Here is a 10,820-nt window from a genome sequence, read left to right on the forward strand (position 1 = left end):
TCGGGCAGGCAGCAGTGCTGGTGGGTGGGTGATGTGCCTGCTGCATTATTACTGTCAGCACCAAATGCTGTGGTGCTCAATGTCCCAGCCAGTTGGTGACATTGGATTTCAGGGCACTCATAAGACAGGTTTGTAGGCAGAAAAATGTTCAGGTGTGCCTTCTTTTTGTGTGAAGGCTCAAGTGGAGCTGTTGAGCGCAGCGGCAGTGGTGCCGGCGGGTGAGCGTGGAGAACTTGGTCTGCGTGCAGCGCATGCAGATGTCCGTGGCCTTGTCTGGGATCCAGGGGGCCGCGGGCTCCCTGCAGGGCTGCCGGCCCGTCTTGGTCAGCAGGTGCTTGATGCACTCCTCCAGGTGGCTGATCCACTCCTTCCTCTCCGTCAGGGAGGCTGCGGAAACCACAAAGGACTTCTTGGAGGTTTTGATCATCCAGCGGTTCTTCATCTGCAAGGTGTCTGGCAGCGTCTCCAGAGTGACATCTTCAAGGGGGATGATGTGCTGGGAGTTGTACTTCCTTTTGTTGATGATGATGCTGCCGTAGACCAGGATGTCGTTGAAAAGGAAAAATATGCGAGGCTTTGGTTTCTTGCGGCATTCTTTGGTTAAAATCCCTTCTCCCAGGAGGACCCTGCCCGGCAAGGCTAAGGGCTGCCCAGAAGCCCCAAAGCAGTTTTCCACAGCAGCAATGCGCTGGCTGTTGATCTCCGTGTTTGCAAGGTGGTCCACCATCTCCAGCTCACTCTGGAGAGAGGAAAACAAAGAGGCAAGTGGTGAAACTGCACCAGGGAGAAGGTGAGTAGCCCAAAACATGAAAAAAGCTGTCATGATGTGAATAAACTCACACAAGTGAAGCCTTTCCTCTGTTCTCCCTTGGCTGACAGTGTTCCAAGTGCATGGCACATCACTCTGCAAACAGTGAGCTCTGCTGGAGGGTAACTGGAATGCAGCACACTCATCTCTGCCACACCTCTTCTCCCAGAGCTTCCTTCTCTAGGGTGAAAAGGCACGAGGCCAAGACAAGCTCTGGCCATGGCAGACCTAAATGGAGTGACCCAGGCTGCAGAAAAATCTTTCACGGAGAGGCACGGAGTGCTGGTGCTCCTGAAGAGCTGCCTCCCTCGGGGTGCCCTGGAACTGGAGGGAAGGATGTGAATGCTCAGGGCCCCAGAGCCTGGAGGGCACAGGGTGGAGCTGGGCAGTGTTGGGCACAGCCACACTTGTGGGTGTGCACTTGACATTTACTAAGTGCTCTGGCCAGGCTGCAGCCAGAGGGGGAATCCAGGGGCTGCCTCCAGCAGCAGGGGCTGAAACCACTCCCAACCCACCTGCCATGGCACAGCCATACAGAATCTGGGCCAAGGATCTGTTACTTGTCATCAGAGAGGGGAGAGCCTCCATTCCCAGCGTGGATCCACCAGCCCAGTGGATCTGTGCATGGAGAGGAGATGTGCTGCTGCAATAACCACCACATGTTCTTACCTCCTCCCTCTTTAATACAGGACTTAGGCTGAAGAACAAACAAGCAGGGCACACTGTTGTGCACACCTGTGTACCAAACTCCCTGACCAGGCTTTCCTGGACCCTCACCTATCCTGGGATGTGGTCTCTCCACAAATCCCTGGCTGAGGATTTCCTGTGTGAAAGAGCAAGATGAGCACACAAATAATAAAGGAAAAACTCAAATTACAGCTTGGGATCCTTGGTGTGCAAGGACTGTGAATGCAATAATATACTGTCAGGAACATTTGGCACCAGCACCACGAAATGGGCTAAACCAAAGCAGTCCCACCGGTTTCCTTTCCTCATGCTTCTGGGTTATGGAGCTCTTAGCCTGCCTCTTTCATTTTATGTAGTTTAGAAGCATGGCCCAGCCTCTCAAGAACTCATGGTACCTGACATGACTCTATTTCTAGGGATCTCTGCACACCTGATTCCAGCAGAGCACTGAAGGTCTCAGTACCAGGTCTTCCTCCATCGCTTCCTTAGGCATTTCTTAGCTGCTGCAGACAGCCTGCTGTCTTCAGAAATCAGCTTGGAAGTATTTAAACATGTAACAAAACAGGGAGGAGAACTGATATGTGAAAATAATTAACTTATTTGTGGTAAAAATTCGGAGAATGAGAAGATCCCTGACATATTTGTCCATTACAATCTGCTAGTTGTGGTAGAGTGAAGCTCTGTCTTTTTCCCAGAGCTGTGTGTGATGCTGAACACACATGGGAATTGCTCATTTCAACAGCAATCTACTGAAGAATTTGTTTCTGTAGAAACTCTGAATCTGTTATAGACCCATGTTTTTTCTGGTTTAACCTGAGATCTCGTTGTCAGTTCCAGTAACCTTCAGCATTTCCTGTAAGCCGTGATTATTCCAGAATCAAAAGCGAAAGCATTTACTTTTCCCCATATTTGTCTGTTAACAAAAGTTTTTTTCTCCCCTTGTATTTCAATTATAGCTAGGTTTAGTCTTGGTTGCAGTGGCCAAAAGATAATTTAAAACTTGTTTTGCAGGATTTGGAGACACTGGGATGCCGATTCATGTTTAATGAGTTGTTTTTTATGTTTTTGCAATGAGTCAGGGAAAACAACTTTAATTTTCAGGCTTAGTTCAGAATTTGAAGATACCATCACCGTGTGCTGTGTTCAATATCTCTACAGCAGCAGGCCAGGCTCAAAAGGTAGGATTTTCAGGAAGTGCTGGTTTAGGAGCCAGATGCTGCTCGTGCTTACAGGATGTGTATGGACCAGTGATGAGATGGCCCTCCTTTGCAGATGGACTCAATAGCTTGAGTCCCTGTCTGTCCACCAGCTGTTATTGAAATAATGGATGGACTTCTGGCCTGTTCAATCAATGAGGTGATGTCTTCTTGCACACTGTTGTTTGTGAAGTTGTGCTCTTTAGTCTGTCTCAGTGTGGGAGCACCTTGTGTTTGGATTTTCTCCAGTGCTGTTCTCATATTTCTTCTGAAAGGTTGCAGTTCATAGAGAGCTATTGCTGTACAGTTGAGACAGAAGAAATTGTCACCTCACATTCCTGTTTGTCACCATATGATGGCCACCATGATAAAGAGAGCTGCAAGTCGGACATATCTCTGTATCTTCCCAGGTGGGTTTGGAATGTGCTGTGTGGGTGGGATTTTGTGCCATGTCCCTGCACGTGGCAGAGGTGTTCCCTCTTTCCTCAGGGAGAAGCTGTAAGGGGCAGTGAGGACAGCTCAGTGGTGGGGCAGGCTGGGTGCTGGTGAGAATGTCTCCTGTGTGGGCATTTGGGAAGAGGCTGATTTTTCTCCAAGTGGGATAGAGAGTGCAGGGATAGAAGGGCTTTGCTCTGTTCACTAGTGTTCTCTGCAGGACTTAAATTAGAGTGAATATGACAGGAGATCATAGAGATACCTGTAAGAGTTTAGAGAAAATGAGTGCTCTTTGCGAAGTCTTTGCGAGGTTTGAGTGTGATGCTCCCATCCAGAAATAAGCAGGACCCACTCTGCTATGGCAAGAACCTTGTTCAGTCAAGCCAAAGAAGCCCAAATAGATGTTAATTTTGTGAGTGGAAATTTCCTTTGGGGGAGTTATGTGGGGAATGAAATGGTCAGTAATTTAGTATGTAAAAACTACTTTCAGTTTCTTGATTCCCAGTAAGTTTCTGCTTTATCTTGAGGCTGATTAATGAGTTCCAAATTTGCTTGCCACAGATTTGTACACCACCAGGCAGCAGTGTGATTACCACTTTCCTTATGGCCTGGCTGTTTTTTAAACTTTAATCAACTGCACTTTGAATGTGGTTACTAAGGAGTGTTTTATTTATCCAGAGAAACCACGGGTAGTTGCTCACCTTTGCACTGTGTTGTAGTTACAGTTTGTGGTAATTGGGAGTGGGGCTGTGGCCAATCCTCATCCCTAATGAGCTCCAGCTGCACAGAACAGGTGAGCAGCATTGGAGGCAATGAGACACGGAGTGCCCAGGTGGAGTGGCCAATCACCAAAGGGAACAGGGGGCACACAGGTGTAAGGGGTGTAAGGTGAAGGGTATAAAAGGTTGTGCAGGAGGCTGGGAAGGGGTAGATGCTTGAAGCCTTCTAGAGCTGTGTGTTGTGGTTTTGTCTGTCACGGCTGAGTTAACTGTGGCATTTTGTGACCCCAGCGTCGTAATTTCTTGTTGGTCTGTAGAGCCAGAAGCTGCTGGGACAGAGACCTGTGTAACACTGAGAGCAGCCAAGAGGAGTTGTCTGGTACAGGCCTGATTGATTTGGATACCCAGAGTACAGGTGAGCCACTGGGACATTATGGGGAATATGTTATCAAGTGAGCAACAGCTTGGCTTAACTATACAGAAAGCTTTGTTGAAGAGTAACAGCATTGAGACTTCTGGTTATGCCCTTTGTCGTGTTTTACTATGGGCAAGGTCTCCAAATGTTGAGTCTGCTGCAAGTACTGCTTTTAATGTTAGGGCATGGAAAGAGGTTGGGGGAAGACTATGAGATGTGGTACCAAAGGGGACAAGGTGGCTGCAGATTTGGCTACCACCTGGGCATTGCTCTATGAGACTTTGCAAGGGTGGAAAAGACAGCAGGACTAGAGAGAGCAGGAGGTGGAAGGAGAATCAGAGCCTGACGAACTGAGCAGGTGGGCCAAGAGCCTTAAGGCAAACCAGGCAAACCAAGAGCCTGAGAATCCAGAGGAGTTATATCTAAACAGGCCTGAGGACCTGAAAGAAATGTAGGCAGACCTGAGGTCCTGAGTTTGGATGACTTATGACACTCTACCCCCATGAAGAAGGGTGCTGGATATGAGGAGTGGACATTTCACACTTTGCTTATTTGGTAGGAAAGAAATAGAGTGAGGCTGAGCACTTTGCTTATTTTGAAGGAGGTGGCTTGGGAGCTAACATCCCACCTGCTTTCATTAATTGAAATATGGGAGTCCAGGGAAACTCCAGATGCCTGAAGTACAGAAAGGTGTAGATCAAAGCAATGGATCGATGAGGGTTTCCTGGTATGCTGTGGAGATTACAGAAGAGAAGTTAATTTAGGAATAAATAATATAATCTTCTGCAGATATGCTATGGAGATTAGAGATGTTAATTTGAGGAGAAATAATATAATCTTTTGCAGATAGTGTAATCTGCAATCTGAAATGTGAGATTGTCCTGAGTTTTCATGGGAGGCATTTAAGGAAGTGATGCAAAACTTCCAGCCACTGGAAAGCTGTGTGAAACAGACATGTTAAAAACTAATGAAACCCTGGAACCTTTTCTTCCTTCCCGCCTGGGAACAGGTAACAAGGCCGACCCGGGCCCCTCTGCAGGGAGCCCGCTGGGCTGTGCCCTGGCCGGGTCCCAGCAGCTGCCAGGCATGGATGGGGAGGCTGTGGGTCCCTGGCCGAAGCAGGGCTGGGCTGTGGCTTTTAACATCTTGCCACCAGGTCCCCTCCCTCCCTGCAGCACAGCTGCTGCATGAGATCATGTGGCTGAGACCAGAGGCAGCCCTGCAGTCCGTGCAGAGTGGCCCTGCAGCTGGAATTGAATGCAGAGAAAACCAAAGACCAGCCATGAAGCCGATCTTGACACAGCCCCAGCCACAGCTCACTCCACAAGCCCAGCAGTAGGTTCGGTGGCCATCTGTCCTAGGTGAGGTGTTAAATCTTTCAGTAATTCAGTCCTCCTTCGAGTGAAAGGAAGTAAGCATGTAGAGGAGCAATCTGGAGACACCAAGGTCAGTGAAGAAGTTAAGTCCCAGATGAGAGGGATGAGGAGATGCCTTGATCTTGGGGCTGAAATCCTCTTGTAAAGCTATGGAGAAAAGATTCTGTTTCCCTGTAACACATGAAAGCATGGGGAGATGAAGAATTCAACTTGATATCGAGCAAAGGCCTGCCAAAGTAAGCAGATGTTAAAGTAGCTGTGATCCAATGAGAAGTTTGAACAGAGAAGGAGAGAAGAGTGATGAGACCCTGTGCCTCCAGGAAGAGAAGATCTCTGTTCCCAGAGATGAAGAAGGCACACTCTGCTACTGTGCCACTGCTGTGTCATCAGCCTGCCAAGAACCCAAAAGCAACAGTGGTGAAATGGTGAACTTGGATGTTTCCTTTAGACTGGTACAAAAATGAATGGAGTAGTGAGAGAAATCAACTATTTGATGAATTTCCTGCTGTGCCTCTTTGCAGCTATAGTGTTTATGTGGTCCCTTCACAAAAGCCAGACCTTTCTTCACTGTCAGCAGTGTTTGGATCCTGCAGTGACATGGGTGATTTGCAGTCAGCCATCTCAGTGCAAAAAAAGCTTTCTCTGTTGCAGTAGTTAATTTTTAATATGACAAATGGTGTGATACCACTCCACTTTCACTTTGCACAGAGGAGATCTGTTCAGGCGAGACTGTGAAACTGCTTGGCTTGGGCTGAGATCGAATTGCTCACACACTCTGGGGGAAGAGGTTTTCTAGGGGCTGAAAAACCCCAAATGCTCATCTGTTCTCCAGTGCTAACATTACATGTACAGCGAGTAGTCTGCAACTTGTGTGTCTGTGATTTTATTTTTAATCCTATTGAATACTTTTTGTTTGTTTCTAATTATCCCTGGAAGCCTCAGGGATGATTAGAAACAATTCCTCAGCTGGTGTGCATAGTGGGAAGTATTTATGTGGTGAGCAGCAGCAGCAAGTGAATGAGGTGGAGAAGTTTTGGTCTCAGAGTGCTTGTTCTCAGGGACAGGGCTCTGTCCCTTGCTGAGGAGATGTGACAGCGTTTTACGAGCTGGGGTCCTGTGTCTCTGCTTGCTCCTTTGTGAGACTCTTCTGGCATCTGTGCTCTGAGTCCTGGCTGCCTTATCCATCCACCCCTACATCTCTGCTGGCCTGGCTCCAGAGCACCTGAGCACTGAATGTCCTGTGCCAGGTCTCTCCTCCAACGCTTCCTCAGGCATTTCTTGGTTGCTACATCTAGCCTCCTGCCTTCAGAAATCGGCATGGAAGTGTTTAAACATGTAACAAAACAGGGAGAAGAACTGATATGTGAAAATAATTGACAGATTTTTGGTAAAATTTGGGAGTATGAGAAGATCCCTTACACATTTTTCCATTACAATCTACTAGATGTGGTAGAGGGAAGCTCTGTCCTTTTCCCAGAGCTGTGTGTGTTCTTGGACACACATGGGAATTGCTCAGGCCAACAGCAATCTACTGAAGAATTTGTTTCTGTAGTAACTCTTTTTTTTTTTTTTTTTTTTCTGGTCGAACCAGAGGTCAGAAGTTACAATTGCAGTAGTCAAAAGATAACTTCTAATCAGCATCAAAAGTGAAAGCAGTTGCTTGTTACACTAGGGTTTTGTTGCCATCAAATTAGTTTTGTAATTTCGTAGCTAGTTTTCATCTTGGTTGCAGAACATCTGAGAACATCTTTGGCAGAGAGACGCCGGGATGCAGAGCCGTGTTGATGATGTGATGGCGCTGCTCCGCTACATTGCCGCAGCCAAGTGCATGGAAGCTGCTGTCACTCATTCTCGCCGAGGAGCAATGCTGGCAGGCGGAGGTGCTGTTTTGGGGGGGATGCTGGGAGGCCCACCTGGAATTCTTGCAGGTAAGTGTGCTTTTCTTTAGGAACAAGAGGGTGGATAAATCCCGGAGTGAAGAAATGCAGAGGTGTGGGTTGAAGAGAAGGAGCATTCAGTGTTGAGATTTTCTGCTATGATGGGGGCTGAGGGTGGATAAGCCTTAGCAATGGGGCAGGATAATTTCTCACTAAAATTGATGCTTATTTATGTATTTTAAAAGTCCCTGATATCCATGTCATGATGAACATGGATTTTTTTTTCTGCTGGGATTCATTATTCCATGTCACTTTGCTTTTCTTCTTGTTGCAGAAAGTTACAGAAAAGCCTAATTCTAGTAGTAAAGGATTGTTTCTCCTCTGTAACTCTGGAATTAAGAATTGTCTAGTTTGAAAGCTGCCTTGCTGCTGAAGGCATGTGGGCCCTGGCCCATGGATGTTGAGCAGTTGGATGTCCTGTGAGCAGTTGCAGGAATTTCACAGGCTTCCTGATTTGGGAGCAAATTGCAGTGTGCCTCTGTCAGGTTGAGTTACAAAAACAAGCAAATAATTTGTGAGGAGGGATAACAGAAAATGCAAAGTGGAGCTGTGTATTTACTCCTGTTACAGGTAGAGAACTTAATGAATAGCCAGAATGTTGACAAATAGATGACTGAGGTTATCAGGAACAAAGAAAGGAAATTAAGCTTTTCTAAGAAATTTGTAAGCTGAAAATCTGAAGTGAAGGTAATAATGTAAGTGGCCTCATTCTTGAGTGAGAGATGAAGAGAAATACTGAAGTTATTAATGGATGTGTTTTCCCTTTTAAGTGTTTGTTTAAGCTTTCATAGTGTCTCCCATTCAAGCTTGATGTTCTTCAGCCACTGTGTAAGGAAGGCACTGGAACAAGTATACCTATTACTTCATAGGGAAAGGATACAATCATAAGCATCTGTAATAAGAGTAACAAATCCTGTCTAAACTAAAAGCCATGACTCAATTACAGTGCAGCTAAATCATAGCCCTCTCATTTAACTTTTAAAATTGGAGAGGTAAATAAGCCAAGTAAGTTTAGGGCAGTTAGAGAGACATTTACAATCAAGGGCCCCTTCACTTGCTCAAACAGCCTGGATAGGTGTGGGACTGGTGGCAGGGGTTGTCCCTCTTGCTGCTTTGCACCAGGGATGAGGATGAGTTACCTGCCACGTGCAGCATTGCTGGAGCAGCTTGCAGTCATCATGCTTCCCAAGGACTGGCTGCTCTGAGCAGAGTGGGCTGTGGGTTTGTTGCTTGGGGGAGAAAGTGTGATCGTGTAGCAAGTCTTGTCTCAATGGGCAGGGAGCTTAGACATCAGTACTTCCAGTGGCTTTTTCATTAAGTGCCCCTAAATCAGTTATTGATGTTCACATAAAAGTCCCTTGAAGATGAATTCAGCCATCGTAGGCTTTCAAGTATTTCTGTGGTATCGTGGGAAAAATTGCTGAGTAAAAGCTGCAAGTTAAGAGTTTTGTCTAATGAAAAACTGCATCCCTGTGAGTGCACAGATGACTTTTTAGGAGCAGTGGCTGGGCTGGCAGTTGTGGTGGCAGGGTCAGTTCTGCCACCTCTCCATTGTGAGGGTTCTCTCTCTCTCTCCTCTTGGTTCCTTGTGTCCATCCCAGGCCCTGTGTGCTCCGGGCAGTGCTGGCAGCCCTGTGGGTTGCTGTGCTGCACTCACACTGCTGCTGGAGGGGAGCCCTGGAGGCTGCTGGGCTGCTTTCTCAGCAGCCACAGGCACATCAGCTGTAGATGATCCATCCCTCTGCTCTTGTCCTGGCAGCCTGGGACCTTCCACTTACCCGAGTGTGTCTTGTCCACTGGGGAGGCCGGGGTGTGCACGTGGTAGATGAAAGCCTGAATGTGTCTGATGGGATTGGTCTGTGAGCACCTGCAGGGGTGGGCTTCAGGTGTGTTGGACAGTGCAATGAGTGACTCTTAAAGAAGCAGAAAGCTTTCACCAGTCTGGGGGTATCTGGCAAGAGATTATGGCACTGCTCAGGCAGTTGTTGCTCTGGTGTTTTCCTTGGGCAAGGTTTAATTTAGCAGAAGAGCTTTCCCTAAGAGAGTGTCCCAGGGCGTGTTTTCTTTCTGGTTTCTAGCTTGAAGCCATTAGTGTTGATTGTATAAAGGGTTTCTTTATGATTGCTGTTGATGTAAAGAGTTTTTAAAATCCTTTCTGATGCTTTGAATATTGTGGCTAAATCTAGATATAGCAGGCACAGGTGACAACTCTCTGTTGCTTTCGAATCAAGGTGAGAACATTGTGGGTGAAGGCTGTGGATAGAATTCCAGGCTTGAGCATTTATTGTTAAAGACTAATGATTCCCTGTGTTTCCTAGGAGGAGCAGTTGGTGGATTGATTGGATGGCTCACCTCTGAAGATTTCAAGTCAGTCCCTCAGATTTTAATGGAACTGCCTGCTGCTGAGAAGCAAAAACTCTGTGCTAAAACCATGGCTGTTGTCATGAACTTAAATTGGACTGATTCTCGTCACCTGATTGATCTTGTAGTATCAAAACGTGCTCTTATGGAGCAGGTTTTAGGTGTGTTGACCACTTACCTTACCAAGGAGCTAAAAGCAAAAGTAAGGTATGGCAACTAATCCTCTACAGAGCAGGATTTTTATGCTGGAATACATTGTACTCCACTTTCTGTGAATCTTCAGTGCAACAGTTACTAGTTTTCAGTACTAATTATAAATATATGCTTATCCATGTATACTTGGGTTTTTTAAAATTTTTATCATTATTGTTATTTTTGATTTGTATGGCTTTGTAAGGATACTATTAGATTACTGCATTAAACTGATACTGACTGGCTATGAAATTTTGGATTTCTCTGCATTAGGACTAATTCAAATTGCTGAAGGGAATCATGCTGCTCTTAGGCTAATATGTCACTTGTGAAAATTTTCAAAGTCCTTTTGTTGTATTTAGGAGACCTGATTCTTTTAAGTGATTTTAAGTGGTGCCTTTTTTTTTTTTTTTTTCCCTTGTGAATGACATGTAAGGTGCTGAAGTAGCTGGGGTTTTTTTTGAAGACTTTTACCTGTTTGTTTTTCTCTTGCAAATGGAAATTTTTTAAGGAAGTACATTACTGTGAACTCAAAAGACTCAATCAGTTCTTTGCTTGTCTCTTTTTTATTGTAATTCCTGAGTTATCTTTTCATATAAGAAGTGAAGCAAATACTTCAACAAGATGTCAAGAGTTGATTTCTGGATTGAGTCTGTACAGCAGGTCCTCTCTTTTCATTAAAATGTTCACAGGA

General features: G+C 46.0%; 3 protein-coding genes across 7 annotated transcripts in view; 2 read left to right on the plus strand and 1 right to left on the minus strand.

Annotated features, from left to right (window-relative positions):
- The window catches only part of LOC144247096 (protein C19orf12 homolog), a 29,291-nt gene that overhangs the window by 8,098 nt on the left and 10,373 nt on the right, over positions 1–10,820 (plus strand). For 3 of the 4 annotated variants that reach the window (XM_085589520.1, XM_085589521.1, XM_085589522.1), the window contains one exon: positions 2,967–3,919. The gene's annotated coding sequence lies outside the window, so the exon portion shown is untranslated. Of the gene's footprint in view, positions 1–2,966; positions 3,920–10,820 lie in introns of those variants that run through there. The other variant, XM_085589524.1, reaches the window with a different exon arrangement.
- On the minus strand, positions 62–1,428 carry PLEKHF1 (pleckstrin homology and FYVE domain containing 1). The gene is given in 2 exon segments (XM_077786440.2): positions 62–739; positions 1,324–1,428. Coding segments are annotated over 2 exon segments (681 nt in total). The 5' UTR covers positions 1,342–1,428; the 3' UTR covers positions 62–76.
- LOC110484713 (protein C19orf12 homolog) lies at positions 3,990–10,817 on the plus strand. Of its 2 annotated transcripts, none has more exons than XM_085589528.1 (3): positions 3,990–4,260; positions 7,351–7,564; positions 9,892–10,817. In XM_085589528.1, the coding sequence occupies exons 2-3, from the start codon at positions 7,405–7,407 to the stop codon at positions 10,152–10,154; spliced, it is 423 nt and encodes a 140-aa protein (XP_085445654.1). In that variant the 5' UTR covers positions 3,990–4,260; positions 7,351–7,404; the 3' UTR covers positions 10,155–10,817. The 2 variants fall into 2 exon arrangements, with proteins under 2 accessions (XP_085445654.1, XP_031361718.3); XM_031505858.3 differs by having other exon boundaries at positions 3,998–4,260; positions 7,369–7,564.

The sequence above is a fragment of the Lonchura striata genome, chromosome 11 (genome assembly GCF_050655825.1).
Source record: "Lonchura striata isolate lonStrDom1 chromosome 11, ASM5065582v1, whole genome shotgun sequence".
In the NCBI taxonomy this organism is placed as follows: Eukaryota; Metazoa; Chordata; class Aves; order Passeriformes; family Estrildidae; genus Lonchura; species Lonchura striata.

What these genes read in the sequence shown, in the direction of transcription:
- LOC110484713 (XM_085589528.1), top strand. Translation starts at nt 7,405, where the DNA reads ATGCAGAGCCGTGTTGATGATGTGATGGCGCTGCTCCGCTACATTGCC. An exon ending in CCCACCTGGAATTCTTGCAG is followed by an intron (nt 7,565 to 9,891) that starts GTAAGTGTGCTT and finishes TGTGTTTCCTAG; the next exon opens with GAGGAGCAGTTGGTGGATTG.